General features: G+C 43.3%; 1 protein-coding gene across 5 annotated transcripts in view; it reads left to right on the forward strand.

Moving 5' to 3' along the window:
• Positions 1–21,035, forward strand: part of LOC135100854 (uncharacterized) — a 260,614-nt gene that overhangs the window by 197,479 nt on the left and 42,100 nt on the right. For 3 of the 5 annotated variants that reach the window (XM_064004348.1, XM_064004349.1, XM_064004347.1), the window contains one exon: positions 5,832–6,309. The exons of 1 other annotated variant lie outside the window; for it this stretch is intronic. In XM_064004348.1, coding sequence (XP_063860418.1) covers positions 5,832–6,117 — 286 coding nt within the window. In that variant the 3' untranslated portion in view covers positions 6,118–6,309. Of the gene's footprint in view, positions 6,310–21,035 lie in introns of those variants that run through there. One more of the 5 variants, XM_064004350.1, reaches the window with a different exon arrangement.

Genomic DNA, 21,035 nt, shown 5'->3' on the forward strand with positions numbered 1-21,035 from the left:
TTGTATGTAGGTTTCGTGTGTGTGTGTGTGTGTGTGTGTGTGTGTGTGTGTGTGTGTGTGTGTGTGTCCAAGCGGAAAAAAGTACTCAGAAAAGAATTTAATATGGAAGTGTTTGTATGCCGCGTACATACCTCTCTCTCTCTCTCTCTCTCTCTCTCTCTCTCTCTCTCTCTCTCTCTCTCTCTCTCTCTCTCTCTCTCTCTCTCTCTCTCTCTCTCTCTGTATATATATTTTCATTTCTCTTTTCCTATCTCTTCTCTTGGGCGCGTGAGGGCGGTGCCACATGTGCCGGAGCGTCTCCTCGTCCATACAGGGATGGTCTCAGTGCGTGATGGAAACTTTGCCCGAGACCCTTCAGAAGTTTGGACTGAAAGTGTTTTTGAAGCAGATGAAAAATCACGGCGTTCTTGTGAAAAGTTAGAGTGCAGTGTCAGATCGGCGTCCTTGTTTTGATCTCAGACTATGTGCGATTATCGTGATGGACGTCAAAGATGCCCTTTTTTTTTATGGAGAAACATTTGCTTCAGTACTCGCCTTCTCTCAAGACATGGAGGACGGTTGTGAGGGAGGTTTTTTTTGGTCTACCATGGCGGACACCAGCTAGCTTCCTACGGGAGTACTGCAGCAGAGGCGAGGCTGAGGGACTGAAGGGCAGGCCGATTCACTCTCGCTGGACCGTGATAGCGAGACGGAGACGAGACGAAGACGTTGGGGAAGACGACACAGGGAGGAAGAGAGTGTGGCGGGCGCTGCAGGCTACAAGACAATGGCCAAGAGACGCTGGAAATGGAAGGAAAGGAAAGAAAAGGAGGAAATGGAGAGTCTTTTGTGTCGGCGGAGTGAAGGAGCTCAGGAGGGCAACATTCTTGTGCCAAAGAAAACAAGAATACGCACAGAAACCCAACCTTCCGCCAACATAAGGAAAAGAAATATTACCTGAAACCATTATTATTTACCGCCATGGCAATTCCAGAAAGAACGAAACATTGCGAAGTGCGACGAAACTCTGTGAAAAGCCAACACTAATCAACGGGGAGAATATATGTGTGGTGAATAAAAAAAATGTATATAAAAAAAAGAAGGAAAGAGGGAGAGAAAAAAATTGAAAATACTGTTCCCGTGCCATCCTCCCTCCCCGCCTGGCTCCGTCTGGAAAGGGATGGAGAAAAGAGGCAGAAAGGAGTAGAGGAGGTGGAGGAGGAGGAGAGGAAGGCAAGACTTTTATGTCGGGTGGGTGAAGGTTTTGATTGAATTTTGCCTCCCAGACTTGTGAAGTTTAACCAGAACCGAGATTGAATTCCCGGAAGAGGCTGACGGCTTGGCTGGCTGTGTACTCTGCCCGGCAAGGTCACGTGACGGGTTTGTTGCTGTTGTCTATACACGATAAACCAAAAGTACCGCATGTACGTTTTCCTCAATGAGCTGCCGTTTTCTCCCGCGTCCACTGTGAAGAAAACGGGTGATGGAGCGGTGATACGTATAGAAGATAAACATGAAAGACTGTGAACTCAGGAAATTTACCACTAGCACTATGTATGTATGTATGTATGTATGTATGTATACTGCGATGGAAAACGAATGAAAGAGAGGTAAACTTGTCATTGATGATTTGAGTTTTAAGTTTTCTTCATTAATTATTCACGCAGCAGGCAGCGAGTCACTCAGCTGATCCAGGATGAAAACTGCGACCAGGAAAAAAAATCGGTTGTTTCGCCTCAAGAGGACGAAATGAGATTGCCAAGGACAGCGGGGATAGAACTGTGTCCGGAGAGAGAGAGAGAGAGAGAGAGAGAGAGAGAGAGAGAGAGAGAGAGAGAGAGAGAGAGAGAGAGAGAGAGAGAGAGAGAGAGAGAGAAATTTTTTTTTCCGCTGGCTGCAGAAGTAGGTGACCATAAAGGAGAATATCTCATTTCAGAGTTTGTACATACTCCATATTAAAGAAAAGACAAATATTTATAAGGGAGATAAGTAGCGGGACCCAAATATTTACTCTGGTCCTTCAAGTGATATTCGTTCTTGGCGCCGCATCACCTTCACGGAATTTTTAGAGAGAAGAGAAGAAGTAGTGAGTGGAAGCAGAGAGCGCCGCGCCCAGCCTGAGGAACACATCTGCTGTACATTGTGTCTTATTAGAGTTGCGCCGGATCGGTCCAGGGCTGCGTGTTAGCCTCTTCGCCCTCGCCCTTGTCTTCGGTCAGGGTTGAGGTCTGGTGCAAAGCCACGGCGCGGGAGGAAGGCGGCGACGGTATGCCAGGGGTGAGGGTCCTTGCTGCTCTCTGTTTGGGGATCCCTGGCGCCCTCGTCCCTTCTTCTTGCTCCTCTTTCTCGCACTTCATAATGTTTTTTTTTCCTCTCTCCTTTCTCACTTTTCCTCCTTAACTCTACCGATTTTTCCGAGACCCTCGCCTCGCCGCAGCGCTGAAATATTTTTGTGAGTCTCTGGAGAGTGTCTAGTAGGCCCTCTTGCCTCAGTCTTTAAATGCATCCTTTGTGGGGTTCATTTGGAGAGAGAGAGAGAGAGAGAGAGAGAGAGAGAGAGAGAGAGAGAGAGAGAGAGAGAGAGAGAGAGAGAGAGAGAGAGACTTCTATCCAATATAAATGTGGTATGAAGGGACTTTTTCAAGAGCATTTTTAAAACTTTGAGGCACAGACGGCGCCGCAGTGATGTAACAACACAGTCATTTCTTTCTCTCCGTAACGAGGCTACAGCCGCGAGGTGAGTGACGAAGCGGTGCCGTCTTGCCAGAGCTTAGGGGAGATTTGTGCCGGAGCGTTTATACCCTGGTGGAAGGTATTTACTCTCGAGGTAACCTGAGCATTGTCTAGTGCAGGCAAGCTATACATATATGTAAAAAGAATTTATCTGTATATACTGTAGTGTAAGGATGAGAAGTAATGCTTTTTAGATACCGAAGAGAAAAGTGATTAATAAATCATTAAATGCGTATCGATTTGTATGTACTTTGGTTCTGTGTTTTGGTAGTTTTAAAATTTATATGAGAATCGTGGAGATTATTATGATACCTCAGAAGCGTGTCAGTAGTGAATACCCTTTTTATCAGCAGAGGGTCGGCAGAGGGAGCGGGGCGGAACATCGTGTGTGTGTGTGTGTGTGTGTGTGTGTGTGTGTGTGTGTGTGAGTGTGTTCGTTCATGTCTCCGCCGCGACGCTGCCGCCCCGCAGCTCCCCGCCGCCCTGCCCACCCACACGGTAGAGTACAACCCGTCTCGTCCACAGGTGAACAGAAACAGGAACACAGTGCTCGCGTCCCTTCTTCACGCGCGGCGACTTGAGGTCTTTTTGTGAAGTCCCCGTGTTGAAGGGGCTGCCCGGGCACGCTGGTGAATATGCATATATCTATATTTATATATTTTATAGAATTTGAAGTTTTCGGTAAATATCTCCTTCTAGATGGAACGTTAAAATTAGGAGTAAGGTTTGTAGAGTTTTCCCGTGAGCGGCGCCTGGATGAGGCAGCAGAACGCTCCGGGGACATGGGGGAGGAAGTCTCGAGGGGGGACTGCCCCATATTCCTGGTCACCTTATTCGCCCTCATCCCCCACTCACCGGACCCACCCGAACACACACGCACACACGCACACACACACACACACACACACACACACACACACACACACACACACACACACACACACACACACACACACACACACACACACACACACAGCCCAAGTTCGCACGAGCGATAACAATTATTGCATTCTGTGTTTTTTTCCCAAACTCAATCTCACTAACGCGTTTTCCAAATGGCCTGTTGTTTCAAGCCTATTGTACTTCCCAGTTTTCTTAGAACGTGAACAAGTTTTTAACATACGCTCAAAGCAACACACAGTGGAGTGCTGCAGTAGTAGGTGGCGGATGTGTGTGTGTGTGTGTGTGTGTGTGTGTGTGTGTGTGTGTGTGTGTTGGGCAAAATTAGCGATGGGGTGGCAAATTTTCGTTTTTATTTTTTTATCTTATTGTGTTTGATGGTATGAAAATCAATGCCAGTTTTCCTTAACATAACTGACCCTATGTCCTTTTTTCACTGGGAAATGAAAATCGATTCCGGTTTTCCTTAAGGTATCTAATCCCGCGGCCGAGACCTGTCGCCTCCCACCACCGCGCCGCGTGTCGGAGAGTCAGTTCGGTGCCTCAAGGCGCGGCGAATATCGTAGCAAAACGACGAAATTGGATTTCGTTTCACATGATTGGCCGACTTCCCTCGTCATGATTTTTGCAGGCAAGTGATGGAGGCTAATAGGCTGTTACAACGGCCCGGGGACTGGAGCGTGGGGTGCGGCGGGGACAGGGATGGTGACGTGCCGGTATGGGGTGGGTTGAGGAAGGTAAGGGGACTGGGGTGAGGAGCAGACAGATGCGGGCCGCGGGATGGGACGGGGAGGAGACGGTAACGCTGAGGGAGACGCGGGGAATGGAGGTCACACAAATATTTCACCGATTTGCAAGTTTAACATTTATTTGATTGGAATTTTACTATATTCTATGAGTCCGGTCACACATCTTTAACTATTCATCAGCCATGTTCGTTCACTCGTTTTGTTGCAGCGTATAATAAAATCCCCGATACATTAGCAAAGCAGACGAGTTATTGGAATTTTCCATCTCCCTGATTTGCGTTGAGGAATTGCAGAAAGGAACTCTAAGAACATTTTATATTTTACCTTTCAATGCTACATTTCTCCCCTTAAAATATTCGCTTCCTGATAACTGCACGGTGTCCTGGGGCAAGGCTTCAGTGTTCTACCCCCCGTGGCCTCGATGCCGCGTCTCTCGTGTGCAGAACTTGAAACAAAAAATTTAAAAAAATGCAGAAAACATCATGCGAACTTGGGTACTTTCACCAGCTACCGGCGTTGACTGAGCGGCGAGGAGGACCAGTGACAACAGCTGATGATGTAACCCATTCATGGAGCACTCCCATGCGTCACTACTTCTCCCACCCGCCACTCACTCCTACACACACACACACACACACACACACACACACACACACACACACACACACACACACACACACACACACACACACACACACAGAGTAGTTCTCTAAATGATAAGGTGTCATGACAACCTTACTGGCGTGCAAAGTTACCTTAAAAAGAATAAATCAAGAATCTTTTGTCGATTTTCGCAGTTTATATGGACGGCCGGATGGTGTTTTGTACGTCTAGCGAGGGCCGCGTCGCCCCTTTGATCGTAGGTGTTGTGAACTATCTCTCCCGGTCACCTGTTGAGCCGACCGAGCAAATGCTGCCCGAGTTTCAGGTTAGCAGAAGGCCTAGAATGGCGTGCCTTGACTCCTGACAGAGGCAGGAAGAGAAGTGTACATAGCCTTCTCTCTGTGTGTGCACGAGTGTGTGTACGAAAGAGAGAGAGAGAGAGAGAGAGAGAGAGAGAGAGAGAGAGAGAGAGAGAGAGAGAGAGAGAGAGAGAGAGAGAATTTTATTACAAAATGTAGTTCGTAGTTTAGATATATATTTTTAGGTTATATATTTAATCATGTTGACAGCACCTTTACAGTGTGTGTGTGTGTGTGTGTGTGTGTGTGTGCACGGATGCGGGCGTGTACGTACACATGCGTTATTTTTACTCATGCGTGCGTGCATACATACGCGCATGTCCGAGGTTTTGTGTGTGTACAACAGAGAGAGAGAGAGAGAGAGAGAGAGAGAGAGAGAGAGAGAGAGAGAGAGAGAGAGAGAGAGAGAGCAGTCATTCCATTTTTCGTTCGCTAGTGTAAAGCTGTTTCAAAAAGAGCTTACCGATTACCGATACAAGACAAAATAACTCTAATGTTGACCGACAAGGAAGGACAACCTTGAGCCTGCACCGCGAGGAGGCAACACGAGGTGCGGGCAGGTGTCGGTGGTGCAGCCAGACAAGCCACCAGACAAGCCACCCAGCAGCACACCGCCCCGCCGCCCAGCCAGTGTCAGCTGTTCACGGCGAAAAGACTCCATCGCACAGCTTTCACGGCCACGGCGGAAGCTGTTGCCCCTCTTTTTTTCCTCGATTTTTGCAAAGTACTCTATCTTGTATATTTCCCGGCTTCTTATGTACCGTAGGTCACACGTAGTTTATAGAGCTGTCTAGACCTTGTAGAAATTGACGTAGCAGCAATGTACTATTTTGGCGGGAACGGACGGGGGATCGGGGTCAGGAACTAATAAAGGTGAATCAGAATACAGTTTTCATGGTGGGTCAGTCATAGAGAAGGTACTCAAATCAAACTAATATTTTGTAATAATTGTAAGCTGAGTAAAGTAGAATAAAGTCTAACATCTATTAGCGTGTTTGTTCTGAACTTAGCATCCCTAGATACCTTTGCCCTCCTGCCTGCCTTCCTCCTTTCCTTCTGGTGCGTGGTAAGTACAGAACACTAACCGATATGCTTGAAAATGACAGCATGGTGAGTAATGACGGTTAAAAATACAGTTAAAGAATACACTTTTGGTACAAAGAAGGGGTAGTAGTAGTAGTAGTAGTAGTAGTAGTAGTAGTAGTAGTAGAACATAAGAACATAAGAAATAAAGGAAGTTGCAAGAAGCGACCAGGCTTATACGTAGCAGTCCCTGTATGAAGTAGTAGTAATAGTAGTAGTAGTTATGATAATAACATACTAATAGTAGTAGTAGTAGTAGTAAAAATAATAAAAATAATAATAATAATAATAATATAGTGAAAGTAATAATGATGATAATTTCTATACCTGTAAAACGTAAAATATTTGCATATATGTATGTCTGTCTGTCTGTATCCATACACCACCTAAACTTTATAAGCTACCAACCCCAAACTTGGTCCAGAGGGTAATTTGACCCGAGGAATGCTAACATGGGGTTGGGATTGACCTCCGATGTCATCCAAGGTCACTGGGAGCCATTTTGAGACGTTATTAGATAAAACTCAACCACCAGACTTAGATATAGTCCACAGGAATCCGCACGAGTAAACAGGGATCTGTGACTTATGCCAACCTTGGGTTATAATTGTAGTTAGAGTTTAACCTCCAAGGCTATCTAAGGTTACTTGAGGCCATTATGAGGTCACTATTAAGTAGAAATCAAATCACCAGCACCACACATTATCAAAATGAGTAAATTGGTGCTCCAGTAATGGTTCTCAGGAACCTCGGTGCTTGGAAGTTCTGCAGAGGTACACGAATAATATTAAAGAACCGGATGCCGCCTGTAATAGAAGCGACTATAGCTACTGGAAAGGATGAGAATGTGTTGATTCCACAGACTCGATCATTCCACCAAACACGCCCTTTGGGTTCTAAAGATTACAGTTACCACTTAGGCTAAGCTTTGCAATGTCAATTAACAAAGCTCAGGGTCAGTGTCCTAAAGTTATAGGACTGGACTTCTTATCATCATGTTTTACATTCTTACAGAAAACGGCAAAGAAAAAAAAAAAAAAGCACAGAGGCTCTTAGAAACTGAATTTTCATTTTTTTTTTTTATTGGACTGCCTGATCAGTTTTATATACCTCTTCATGTCCAAATCTGTATTGTTATTATTATTATTTTTTTTTTTTTTGCTGAATAAATTATTGGTAATCTGTCATGTAAGGTTATTGATTGACTTTAATGTTACTTACATTACTACTTAGGGAGAAAGAATTCATTATCAGGAAGCAGCAAAGCCACTGCATTTTAAATTTTTGAAACAGGAACCTAAGGGCAAAGTGGTATAAAGATACAAAAGGTTTAGGAGGCGCGCTTGCGACTCCCAAAACAAATGGGATTATCAACAAGGAAAACATTCATAAAAATCCTACGAATTAGTTTAAAGATCCATACTGGTTCCTTCACAATTGTGGGGTCATCATTGGATACCGTGCTTTCCTTCAGAGTTCAGACTGTCAATGGAGAGTAATTGATTCAGGGGATCAATTACGGGGATGTCGATTTTTGAGACAGTTATTTATTTTCACTGGAAACTATATACATTTGTAGGTAAACGTGATGTCATTTACTACTGCTGTGCCATTGAAATAAGAAGTCAATAATAAATATCATAAGGCGAGACATCACTTGTTTCAAAATGGCTGACAATTCCGCGCATCCATCATGCGTCACACAGGAGAGACAGACATGTTAATACGCCCCACCTTTTCACGACGTGCTGGCGCTGGGAAATTGCTGCGTCAGGACAAGAATGGACATGCAAATAACGGTAAAAAATTTTAGTTAAAAGCTGTAGTGTTCGAGGCCGGAGTTTAAAAAATCTAAAAGTTTTAATTACAGAAATAACTGTTGGGATTTTTTTGGCTGGATGGCTGGACGAGAGAGAGCAGATTTAGCGAGGCAGAGGGAGAAGCTACAGCGCTGCGACAAACCTTAAAAAGACATAGCGTGGATGATGAGTATTAGCAGCGTTCTGTGCGGAAGCAAAGAAGAGGGAAGAAGCTGTACTAACAAGATCATGACCTTAAAATTATCGAGAAATATTAGGTTAATTATGGAATACGTGTCGCATTTTTGTTTGTCGTTTGCGTTGTGTGTGTGTGTGTGTGTGTGTGTGCGTGTTCGTCCATCCTTTCTCCATCGTTGTTTACCTCTCTCTCTCTCTCTCTCTCTCTCTCTCTCTCTCTCTCTCTCTCCTCTCTCTCTCTCTCTCTCTCTCTCTCTCTCTCTCTCTCTCTCTCTCTCTCTCTCTCTCTCTCTCTCTCTTCCTGTGTCCATGATGCCTTCTACCTTTCACCGAAGACCAGAAATCTTTCACAAGGGAACGAGGAGAGGAAGAAAAAAAAAAAATAGAAATAAATAAAGCACCCCATCCCATCCCAATCTTCCATTTAGGACGAATACGTAAGATTGTAATGGAAGGAACCCAACTAACGGCAAAAACCTAATCCAATAGACAGAATAGTGAGAAGCCAGAGCGGAAAAAATTACCTGGAAATGCTGCAAAGATCTGTGAGACGAGGAGAGATGGATGAAATATGGGTCGAGGAGGGCGCAGTGGATTTTCAAGTGATAGAGCACGGGGCAGACTTAATCCCTTCTCTCTGGCAGTAGTAGTAGTAGTAGTAGTAGTAGTTATAATAGGACAGTTAATTCCTCCCTCCTTGTTAATAGTAGTAGTAGTAATGGTGGTGGTGGTGTACGTTCTCAAGGCCAAAGCTACAAGAAACGCAGCAAATTTACGGCCACAATCCCTGGCTAATGAGAGATGACATAATACAAGATCGAAAACCAAGCCATTAATTAGCATCACTAAGTCACCGCTATGCCACCGACTCTCTCTCTCTCTCTCTCTCTCTTTCACATTTTCATTGTCTTTCACACTTTTTCAGTCTCCCTCACTCGTCTTTCCACACACACACACACACACACACACACACACACACACACACACATCCGCAACCTCCGTGTTTCTTTAAAACTGAGGCGGAAGCGGTGGCGGAGCTTTTGTTATCGGAAAATGCTGTTGCGGATATGGATGCGGATCTTTTTTTGTTTTGAAACGCCGGTGCGGATAGTGCTGCGGATTATAATTTCAGTGTGGACGCTTCGTGGATGCGGGTACCCGGATACGAGTCCACACAGCAATACAGCAAACATTACAGTAAGACTACACCGCAAAACAACTGTAAATAAACTACTAATTGTCAAACGTGAGTCAAAGCCCCACACACACACACACACACACACACACACACACACACACACACGGGTCTGATATGTAAGCTGATTATGGGTACGATGGAGGACAGCATTATTTTGAATAGGAGTGAGTGTCGTATCCCTGATTGTCAAACACAAATCCGAGGCAATTTCATAAACAAACTACCCGGATCTTGATAACGAGAGAGAGAGAGAGAGAGAGAGAGAGAGAGAGAGAGAGAGAGAGAGAGAGAGAGAGAGAGAGAGAGAGAGAGAGAGAGAGAGAGAGAGAGTGTTACATGGAATTACATGGAAATATAGACCACAACAGACTGCGGTCCTCACGAGGTGACTTATCCTAAAACTACTTAGGTGATAGTAGGAGAAAAGGACAGCAAAGCAGAAGACTTTCTCCTCACCCTGCACTCCCTCCGGCATAAACCGTCCAGGAAATATATCGGAAAATAAATACCTTACGGGGTTAGAGAAGTGAAAAACCTGAAGGGAATTCTTATAAGAAAGAATAAAAGTAGATGAAATGAGGTGCCCCCATTTCCTGGACGCAAGGAGTTTTTAATCTCTAACAAACAAACATTGTTAACCGCGGATTCGAGACAAAATATTTATCAAAAAGGGGATTTAAAATTCTCTTCAGTATTGCAGTCTATCACGTCTCGAGGAAGCCCATTCCAAAGATTGACGACACGATGGGGGAAAAAAAAAAAAAATAAAATAAATAAATGATTCTTGAGAGCTGACGGACTTTCCAATAATTCTATAACCATTTTCTCGCGTGTAATTTGAATAATTTATCTTGAATTACGTATTGCAGTCCATGTTATCAATGCTTGTGATGATTTTAAACACTTGTATTAATTAAGTCGCCTTTCAGTCTTCATTGTGTTATGGGAATGGCTTTAACTCTTTAAGACACTCTTCGTATGACTTGTTTCTTAGGCTTGGTATAATTCTTGTTACTCTACGCTGAACTCATTCTAATTTATCTACATCTTTCTGCTAACAGGGGCACCATGCTTGAACGCTATATTCCAAAAGAGGACGGACTAAAGAGTTATACAAAGTGATGATTGTGTCCTTAGATTTATATCCAAATGATCTGCCGATTAAGCCAATTATTTTATTTGTTTTCTTTATTACATCTGAACATTGCCGGCTAGGTTTTAGGCTATTCGATATTGTTACTCTTAAATATATTTCTTTGTCAATACTTTTAAGTTGGGTACCATTCAAAATATACTTTGCTTTTTCGTTTTTGACACCCTGTGTGCAGCACTTTACACTTATCTGCATTAAAACACATTTGCCAGATTTGCCCCTACTCTGACAACTTGTCTAAATTGCTCTGCATTTCTTTTACTTGTTCATTTGAAGCTACGTTATTCGCTGTTTTTGTGTCACAAGCAAACTTCGATATTATACCGATAACACCCTCATCCATGTCGTTTACGTAAACAAGGAAGAGAACAGGTCCAAAGACTGATCCCTGTGGCACCCCGCTAGTTACGTTAGTCTACTTTGATGTTTTTTCCATTTATAACTATCCTTTGTTTACGGTTGTTCAGCCAGTTTCCTACCCACCTCAGCACGTCGCCTTGGATACCATGTGATTTTAGTTTAATCAGTAAACGTTTGTAGGGGACTTTGTCGAGGACCTTTTGAAAATCAAGATATATTATATCTACAGGTTTACTTTCTTCATAATATTTAAGAATATCATAGAAGAGGTCTATGAGGCCCGTCAAACAAGAGTGTTTGTTACGGAAGCCGTGTTGAGGGTGGTTTTCATGTAAGTGATTAACAGGTTTATCTCTAATAAGTGTTGCTAGCATTTTGCATACGACCGAAGTTAAGCTATTTGGCAGTTAATTACATGGTAAAGATTTACTGCCTTTTTTTTTTTAAATCGGAGTTAAATTAACGTACCGGACTGCAGGGATTTATAGAACAGTTAGAGGTGTGACTAATTCAGATTTCGCTTCTTTTAGGACGCGGGGTAAGATCGTGTCAGGCCCGGGTGACTTGCTTACTTTAAGTTTATCGATACATTGTAACACGTCTCTTTTTTGTTATATTGATATTATTTTGGATATTAATTTGGACTGGTGGCACCGTAGGAAAGTCACTGAAGTCTTCTGCTGTAAATACTGAAGCAAAGAAAGTGTTTAGGATCCTACTAATTTGCTCCTCGTCGTTGGTGTAATCTCCATTTTCGTCAGTTATTTCCCCAATACTTGAGGTAATCACTCTCTTCTGCCTGATAAAGCTATAAAATTCGGGTTCGTCTTACTCCGGTTCGCAACATGTAATTCGGTGACCCTTATGCTCTGTTTGATTAATCTCTTTGCTTTACGTCTTAACTCCATGGATCTTATGCGGGCTTCGTTATTATCGTTGGACTTTAATTTGTCATGGTCATCTCTTCGCGCGCAGGCATTCAGCAATTTGTTTATTTCACCACTTAGGCTTAACGTTTTGAGTGGGACAGCGATTTTTCATAGGCACGCATTCTTGCACAGTTTTTAAATATTTATCAGTGAAAAAGTACCATTGCACATTAACATCTGTGGTGGTACGTAAGTGACTCCAGTCAGTTTGTTTGAGCACTGATCTGAGTTTACAAAAATTTGCATTTCTGTAGTCAGGGACGTTTTCCTTACTTTGGTTTAAATCGCTAACCAAGTTTATAATGAAGGTGATTGCGCAGTGGTCGCTTTTACTGAACTCCTCGCAGACATTCGTACTTCTTACTAATTCGTCTTTCGTAGCAAGCACGAGCTAGAGCACACGTAGTTACCGCAAGTCGGATTTTGTACAAATTTATCAAATCAAGTTTCTTTCAAGTTATATAGATCGTGTCCGTGGTGTGAGGTGAGGAGTCCGCGCCACCTCGTCACCAGTATATTTAAGCCACCAAGATTTATGGCATCGTGTGTGTTACTTGCTGATTTCATCGGAAGTTCTCTCTCTCTCTCTCTCTCTCTCTCTCTCTCTCTCTCTCTCTCTCTCTCTCTCTCTCTCTCTCTCTCTCTCTCTCTCTCTCTCTCTCTCTCTCTCTCACACACACACACTTAGTCATACTCACTCACTCACTCACTACACTCACTGACTCACTCCTCCTCTCTCTCTCTCTCTCTCTCTCTCTCTCTCTCTCTCTCTCTCTCTCTCTCTCTCTCTCTCTCTCGTTTACCAACGTAGATTCACTCATATTGTGTTAATTCATCATATTTGTTTCCTAGTAGTAGTAGTAGTAGTAGTAGTAGGAGGAGGAGGTGGAGGAGGAGGAGGAGGAGGAGAGAGAGAGAGAGAGAGAGAGAGAGAGAGAGAGAGAGAGAGAGAGAGAGAGAGAGAGAGAGAGAGAGAGAGAGAGAGAGAGAGAGAGACGAAGATCATTTATCCTAGACCCTTCACTTCGAATTCGAGAACATTATTAGCAGTGCGACCTTGAACACACACACACACACACACACATACACACACACACGGAAGAGGAAGAAAACAGATAGCGATTCACTGGTGTCACTTTTCTGAAATCTCTCCGGACTCATCTCTCTTCCTTGACCCTTCAGGAGGAAAAGGAGAAGGAGAAGGAGGAGGAGGAGGAGGAGGAGGAGGAGGAGGAGGAGGAGGAGGAGGAGGAGCTTCATACCCCTCATTACCGGCCGCTAACAAGGCTGATTAAGACTTTTGGCGGTAATGGCGCTGGGCAGGTCAAGCAGTGGTGGACGTCTGCTTGGGGGAGGAAAGGAGCTTCTCACTTCTTTAAGGCAGTCTCTCTCTCTCTCTCTCTCTCTCTCTCTCTCTCTCTCTCTCTCTCTCTCTCTCTCTCTCTCTCTCTCTCTCTCTCTCTCGTTTACCAACGTAGATTAACTCATTGTGTGAATTCATCTTATTTGTTTTCTAGTAGTAGTAGTAGTAGTAGTAGTAGTAATAGCAGCAGTAGTAGTAGAAGGAGCGGTAGTAGAAATAGTAATAGTGCAATATCTTTTTTATTCTATCATTTAATTATTCTTATTAATCTTTTGTTCTTTTTTTGTATTCGTGTTATAGCCGGTGTTGTAATTTTTTTTTCTTTGTTCCTTCTTTAATTTTAAAAATGAGTGCCGATTTTTTCTTAATTTACGTTGATTTGTTTCAGATTTTTTTTTTTTTCGTTTTCCATCAAAGTGTCGCTGGTACGTGTTTCGCAACTTTTTTGTTTTTCTTTTTACATTTTGTCTCTTTTCTTTCTTTTTTTTTTGGATGCGCCTTCATATTTTCGTCCTCTTTTCAGTAAATTTCCTCTTTGTGAGTGGACAATAACTTTATGACATTTCCCTTTTCTGCGTGCATTTATTTATTCGCCAAGTGACCCAGTTTCTGAACGATTCCACATTATGCGTGAGCACCGACGGCTCTCCGGAACACTGAGTGGGGAGGGGAGAGGGAGCTATGCCCGCCGCCGCCGCCACCACCACCACCGCCGCCACCACCACCACCACCACCACCACCACCACCACCACCACCATTACCACTATCACCACATCAATCACCTACAACTTTATTTCTACACAAGTGTGACCCATTTCAATTGTTTTCTCGTTATTTCCCATTTTCCACTCTCTGTTTTCTCTTTATGACAATGGCCGATTTAGTGTAGCTACGTAGTGTGAGAACTTTATTTTTGCTCAACTTTGACCCATTTCAGTTGTTTTCACATTATTTTCCCTTCGTTTTTTTTTCCTCATTTTTCTTTCGTCGATTAACCTCATTCCTTAGTTTTTGTTACATATCAGTCTTCAGAGACGCACCAAGAGATCACCACTATGTATACAACACTAACTGGATCACTATAGTGGCTCCTCTAGCGTGCCTCCAACACAATATACACAGCACTACTCTCCAACGAAACACCAACACCAAATTCCCTCCATACCTTATTTCTCAGTACCCAAAATCAATAACATGCAAGTTTACCGAGCATAATTCCGCGAGGTTTAGGAGAGGGAGCCACGCAGGGAACGGAGGGACTGGGGAGCGGGAGCGGGAGCGGCGGGGAAGGAATCAAGTGAAAATGATCTCCGCTTAACTCGCTGGAAACTGGAAGCTCTCTGCGTCGTAAGAGTCCAATTACTGTGCCGGTGAGATTTTTCGATTTTTCCCCACGTATTCTCCTCCAGGTGGCTAAGGACGAGTAAACGAAGAACCACCAGGCATGTATCTCGCCTAATAGACCGGCACTCGGCGTTCCCCTGCGTGGTGGTGGACGCTGGAAAGGAGTCGGTGAGAGCGCGGCAGCTGACGGTCCGCAGTGCAGTAAAAACTTGCTTATTCCGCGTATTTTGCCGCGGTAGATGCCTGGCGTGTTAGCAGCGTAGTCGGTGTGGGAAGATAAGGGTGTGGGGCGTGAGGGACGCTGCGAGGGGCGTTGCGAGGGGCGTTCAGAAGTGCATGAGGGGATGCAGGGATTATTTTGCTGAGGTGTTGCAAGTGGCAGCTTCCATCATGCACCCTAAAGTCTCGGTTTCCGGGATTACTTGCTGCGTGAAGGGTTTTGTTCCTTTGCGTGTTTATCTCTCAGAGTCGAGGTGTTTGTTTGTGAGTGATCGTTGAGTGGTAGCGCTTCTAATTAACTGTGGTTGATAGGATTATTGTGTTAGTGGGAAAGTATGTCGACTAATAACCATTCTTAGGTTCATTTAGCCATGTAGACACTGCCATTAAACACACACACACACACATACACACACACACATACACACACACACACACACACACACACACACACATAAGCTCTTATACCGAGAAATTAAGACCATGGTTTCTATTCCAAACCTTTCCTTGCTGGATCATAATAACACCATGCAGGGTTCAGTCACCAGGCCAGTAGTAGCAATAAACTCTGGAACTCTCTGCCTGTTTCTGTATTTCCCCCTTCCACTTTAACTCTTTCGAAAGGGATGTGTCAAGACTCTTCTCTAATTTTGGATAATCCTTTTGGCTCAACTGTTTGGGGACTGGCGCCTTCAGTGGGCCTTTTATTCTGTCTTCTTGTAACCCTTAGCCAGTTCCCCGTTACATAAAAAAAGATAATGAGAATGAGAATAAGAATAAAAATGTTAATATTGATGGTGATATTTATCTTACAATGCAATTTACAAGTTCAAAACCGCATTTAAAGTTAAAAGTTTATACAAGAATTTTCCTAGGATAGAAATAACAACTTTCTGGTGCCCACCACAACAGAGATTTGTATTGTGAACGCGTCCTCCGTTTTTTTTTTTTTCTAATATGTGGCGAGACGCTAGTTCAGCACTTTATTTGTATTACATTTGCATAATAGATGTCTGCAGTGTATTAAGTTTTTCTTCATGCTCTTCTTCATGTTAACCCTCTTACTGCTATGACAGTCCTTTCTTCCAAATTGTTTGCATGGGCACAGAAAAAAAAAAAAAACAAAGATGATTTTGTCTTGGCTACAGAAATACGTAAGAGACGGTAGTGCAAAAAGAAGTGGCTAAAAAGTTATAGGTATCGATAGGAAAAATTGGCCATCAGGGAAAGTGTTATGAAGTAAGATGAACTGAGACAAGCTGCTTCAGTAAATCAAAACGTTGTAGACTGAGCAGCTTAACTTAACCTAATCTAACCTAACCTAACCTGACATAACGTAACCTAACCTAACATAACGTAATCTAACCTAACTTAACGTAACCTAAACTTACATAACATAAACTGGCGTAATAAGAAGAGAGAAAACAACACGTGTGGATCAGAGCGCTTGATTCACTGTGTAGTGCTCTCGGCCTGACCCAGCTGGCCCTACACTGCCGCAAATGTTCAAATTATGTCTTAGTATCAGTTGCACTAATTGTATAAAAAAATTGCGATGTACAACTTTCTCCTGCATTCATATGTCTGTATATCACATTTTGGGGGGAGGGGAAGCAAAACAATAATTTAACAGTCTTTTCATTATTTCATTCAGTTCTTAGCATTCAAAATAATTAATATCACTGTAATATGAGTTACGTCACGTCCTTGGGTAATGTCAGATGAGAAGAAATAATACATACGCATCCATGAGTCTGTTTAGTGAATACATAAGACGAAATGTAAAAAAACAGTTCGCCAAGACGACTATCCCTGCTTCCTTCTTCTGTCGTCGTAACCACCGTCGTCATTTCCTTCAGCCTCATTCACACTCAGTAAAGAAAAAAAAAAAAAGAAGAGGAGGCAGTGAATAAAAGTTGGACAGTTGGTTTGGACAGACTGTTCGTGTGTGTGTGTGTGTGTGTGTGTGTGTGTGTGTGTGTGTGTGTGTGTGTGTGTGTGAGTGAGGTTCAAACACACACACACACACACACACACACACACACACACACACACACACACACATTTCCCAGGCCGGATTTCCATTCCTCGGTTGACCAAACACCGTCTGAATTGAGACATGCAAAATGGTTGCAAAAATTAAAAAGGGAAAAAATCTCAGATAAATCTTCCCCGAGGAAAATTCCAATTGATCGAGTCCCTCCTTCCCTCCCTCCACCTTCCTTCCCTCCATCCTAGCCTCTTTCCTGCCTCCCATCTCCACTTTCCCTCCAGCCATCGAGCGGAGGGAAAGGGGTAGGGAGGAAAGTGAGGGGAAGGAAGTGGGTAATAGGCATATGATAACAAGCTAATCGTCACCACCACCACTGCCACCACCACTACCACTACTATTACGACCATCACCACCACCACCACCACCACCACCACTATAACACTATAAGACTACTACCACCGTCGCTACCACTACACCGTTACCACCACAAAGGCCTCCATGGCACCACCACGTCTATAACCCAAGATAGCATACCTTACACTTCAAAATATACAACAACAACAACAACAACAACAACAACAACAACAACAACAACAACAACAACAACAAAGCTGTCACCAGGATTTGTTTTTCCACTCAACCATCCATCCCCAGAGAGAGAGAGAGAGAGAGAGAGAGAGAGAGAGAGAGAGAGAGAGAGAGAGAGAGAGAGAGAGAGAATGATCGTTTCCCTTCCCCTTTCTTCCCCTTTTCACCTCCCCTTATTCTGCCTATCGAGTCGTGCGGCTTTCCCTCGAGAGGAAGAGGAGAAGGAGGAGGAGGAGGAGTAGGAGGAGGAGGAGGAGGAGGAGGAGGAGCAACTTCATGTGAAAGAAAATGAGAAGCGAATACAAGGAAAAATATGAGAAATAGATGTTAATAATAATAATAATAATAATAATAATAATAATAATAATAATAATAATAATAATAATAATAATAACATCAAAACAAGAACACAACAAAAAAAAATGAAAACAACGAGACAGACAGACAGACAGACAGACAGACAGACAGGCAGAGAAGGAAAGGGAGAGAGAATGAGAGAAACTTGGATCATTCAATATTACTTTTTATATTTCCTCCGATTTTTTTCCCTGGTGTCACTTTTTCCTTTACTTACCTTCCTCGGATGATGCGCGTGGCTGCCTTGAGGGATCATTATCTCGGGAGAAATAAAGGGTGTCTGGAGGGAGAGAGGGAAAGAGGGGAGAGAAGAAGGAGAGGTAGGAAAAAGGGAAGAGCCGAGAGGATAGGGTGAGAGAGAGTACTTGTAAGAGAGAGATGGAGGAGAGTTAGTGGAAGGAGAGAAAGGGAGAGGAGAGGAGAGGCATTAGAAAGAAAAAAGCTAAGATAGGATAGGATGAAATGAGATAGGGGAAAGAGTAGGAGTGCGAGAGAAAATTAAGGTTAGTGGAAGAGAGAGTGGAGAGGATATGTTAGCAAGGAGTAAGAAAGAGAAGGACAGACGGGAATAGGAGAGGAAAGGAAGGGAGAGAGAGAAGGAGAGACGATATGTTAAGGAATAAGAAAGGAGAGAAGAGGGAGGATGTGGGAGAAAGGCATAAGGTAAGGAAGAATAAGGGATAAAGAAGGAAAGAAGGTAGAAGAGAGAGAGAGAATTGAGAGAAAAGTCAAGAAAGACGAAGATATAGGGACAGGAATAGAGAAGGTAAGAAAAGAGAACGTTAAGATGATGAAGCTGGTAAAGGAGAAATAACGAAGAAGGAAGAGAGAGGGAAGAAAAGAACGGAGGGAAAAGGGAGACAGGAAGATGAGCTGTGAAAGAATACGAGTAGGCAAAGAAAGAATGAGAAAAAGATTATAATAGAAAGAAGAATAAATGAAAGAAGAAAATAAATACAGAGATACATGAAAGATAGATAATAAAAAAAAGAAAGATGAGGAGAGGCGAGAGGAAGAGAGGAATAAGCAGGTAGAATAAAGGGATGAAAGACAGTAATGAGAGAGAAGAGAAATGAGATAAAATAGAGAAGAAGAAAGAAAGACGAAACAAGAGGAGAGGAGGAGGAAACACAATGAAGAGCAAAGTGGGAAACAGAGAGAGAGAGAGAGAGAGAGAGAGAGAGAGAGAGAGAGAGAGAGAGAGAGAGAGAGAGAGAGAGAGAGAGAGAGAGAGAGAGAGAGAAACATGAAAGATGGAGGAAGGAAAAAGTAACGACGAAAAAAGAGGAAAATGAGAAAATGAAACTTGTAAAGAGAGAGAAGAGAAAGAGAGGAAATAAAGAAAAAGGAAAAAGGGGGAGGGCAGTAAGAGATGACTAAAAGAAGGAGAAAAGAATGAGTGAAGTTAAGACGAAAGTGGAAATAGAGAGAGAGAGAGAGAGAGAGAGAGAGAGAGAGAGAGAGAGAGAGAGAGAGAGAGAGAGAGAGAGAGAGAGAGAGAGAGAGAGAGAGAGAGAGAGAGAACTCTTTGTGAGGTATAAATTGTAGGAAGTTAAAATTGGCAGAGAGAGAGAGAGAGAGAGAGAGAGAGAGAGAGAGAGAGAGAGAGAGAGAGAGAGAGAGAGAGAGAGAGAGAGAGAGAGAGAGAGAGAGAGAGAGAGATTGGCAGAGAGAGAGAGAGAGAGAGAGAGAGAGAGAGAGAGAGAGAGAGAGAGAGAGAGAGAGAGAGAGAGAGAGATTAAATTTCCCCCATTCATTAACTGCATTTTTGGAACGTTGCTGGAAGTGGGACATTGAGTTATCATTATTCTTCCTTTTCTTTCTGTCTTTATCACCTTTTAAACCTGAATTTAACCCATTTATCTATTTCCCTCCCTTTCCTTTTCCCTTTTCCTTTTCCTTCCTTCTATTCCTGTTTCTCTGTTTTTCTGTTTTTTTCTTTTCTTCTACTTTTTTTCCCTGTCTTCCTCTCTCGTCTGTTTCTCCTCTTATCTTTCTCTCCTGTAACTCCTTCGTTCATTTTCTGTTCTCTTCCATTGTTCCTTTCTCGTATATTCTCCTCCTTCTCTCTGTCTCTTATCTACCTTTCTCTTTAGCTTCAATTTTCTTTATTCCACTATTCTATATATTGTCTTCCTCTCGTGTATGTTTGTCCTCTTATCTCTCTCTCTCCTCTATATCTCCCTTGTTATTTGTCTTCTTGCGTCTCTCTTACGTTTTTCCTCTTATATCTTCATTATTCATTGTTTTCTCTACGCACTTTTTTTTCTGATAATCCTCCATTTTTCCCATCTTCGATATGAGAGAGAGAGAGAGAGAGAGAGAGAGAGAGAGAGAGAGAGAGAGAGAGAGAGAGAGAGAGAGAGAGAGAGAAAATAATAAATAAAGAAGCCATAAAAATGTACCTTGCCGCAGGATCTTTTAGGAATAAGAGCGATAGATGGTATTATTTCATGGTATTTATTCTTTCTCTTTTTTTTTTTCTCCTCCCCCCACATAAACACGGCAGCGATCATTCTTCTGGACATTTACGAGGACAGATAACGAAGCGTGGCACACGTCCAAACAGTAAAAGCTTGATGTTCCTGAGGTGTAAACAGTCCCCCACCTCCCCCCTTTCTCTCTCTCTCTCTCTCTCTCTCTCTCTCTCTCTCTCTCTCTCTCTCTCTCTCTCTCTCTCTCTCTCTGTGTATATTGAAAAGATGATTCAATTAATTTTCAAAAGGAGCTGTGGTCTTAAGCCAGGAACGACCACTGTCCTGTGTCATTCATCCGAAAGCTGCTTCACAGGGCGGCTTTGTGAACAAGGGAGTCACTACACTGTCATTATCAGTCACTCGCACCTCCTTCGTCACTATTCGGCACTGTCACTGTCAGGCACACCATTACACCCTCGGCACTTAAGACACTCACTGTCAGGCAATCTTCACATCCCACATCCCACATCTCTCGTCACCCTGCGTTACTGTCACTATCAGTTGGGTGTGTCCAAAGCCAGGCATGGGAGGCGCACTTCACCTGCTGGGAGATCTTGGAGACGTCCACTACTGAGGTGAAGGCGTTCCACAGCCGCGGTGTCGTAGAAGGCACGCTGACACCTCAATGAGCAGCACCTTGGCGTCTCGAGG

Source organism: Scylla paramamosain, chromosome 5 (genome assembly GCF_035594125.1).
Source record: "Scylla paramamosain isolate STU-SP2022 chromosome 5, ASM3559412v1, whole genome shotgun sequence".
Taxonomy (NCBI): domain Eukaryota; kingdom Metazoa; phylum Arthropoda; class Malacostraca; order Decapoda; family Portunidae; genus Scylla; species Scylla paramamosain.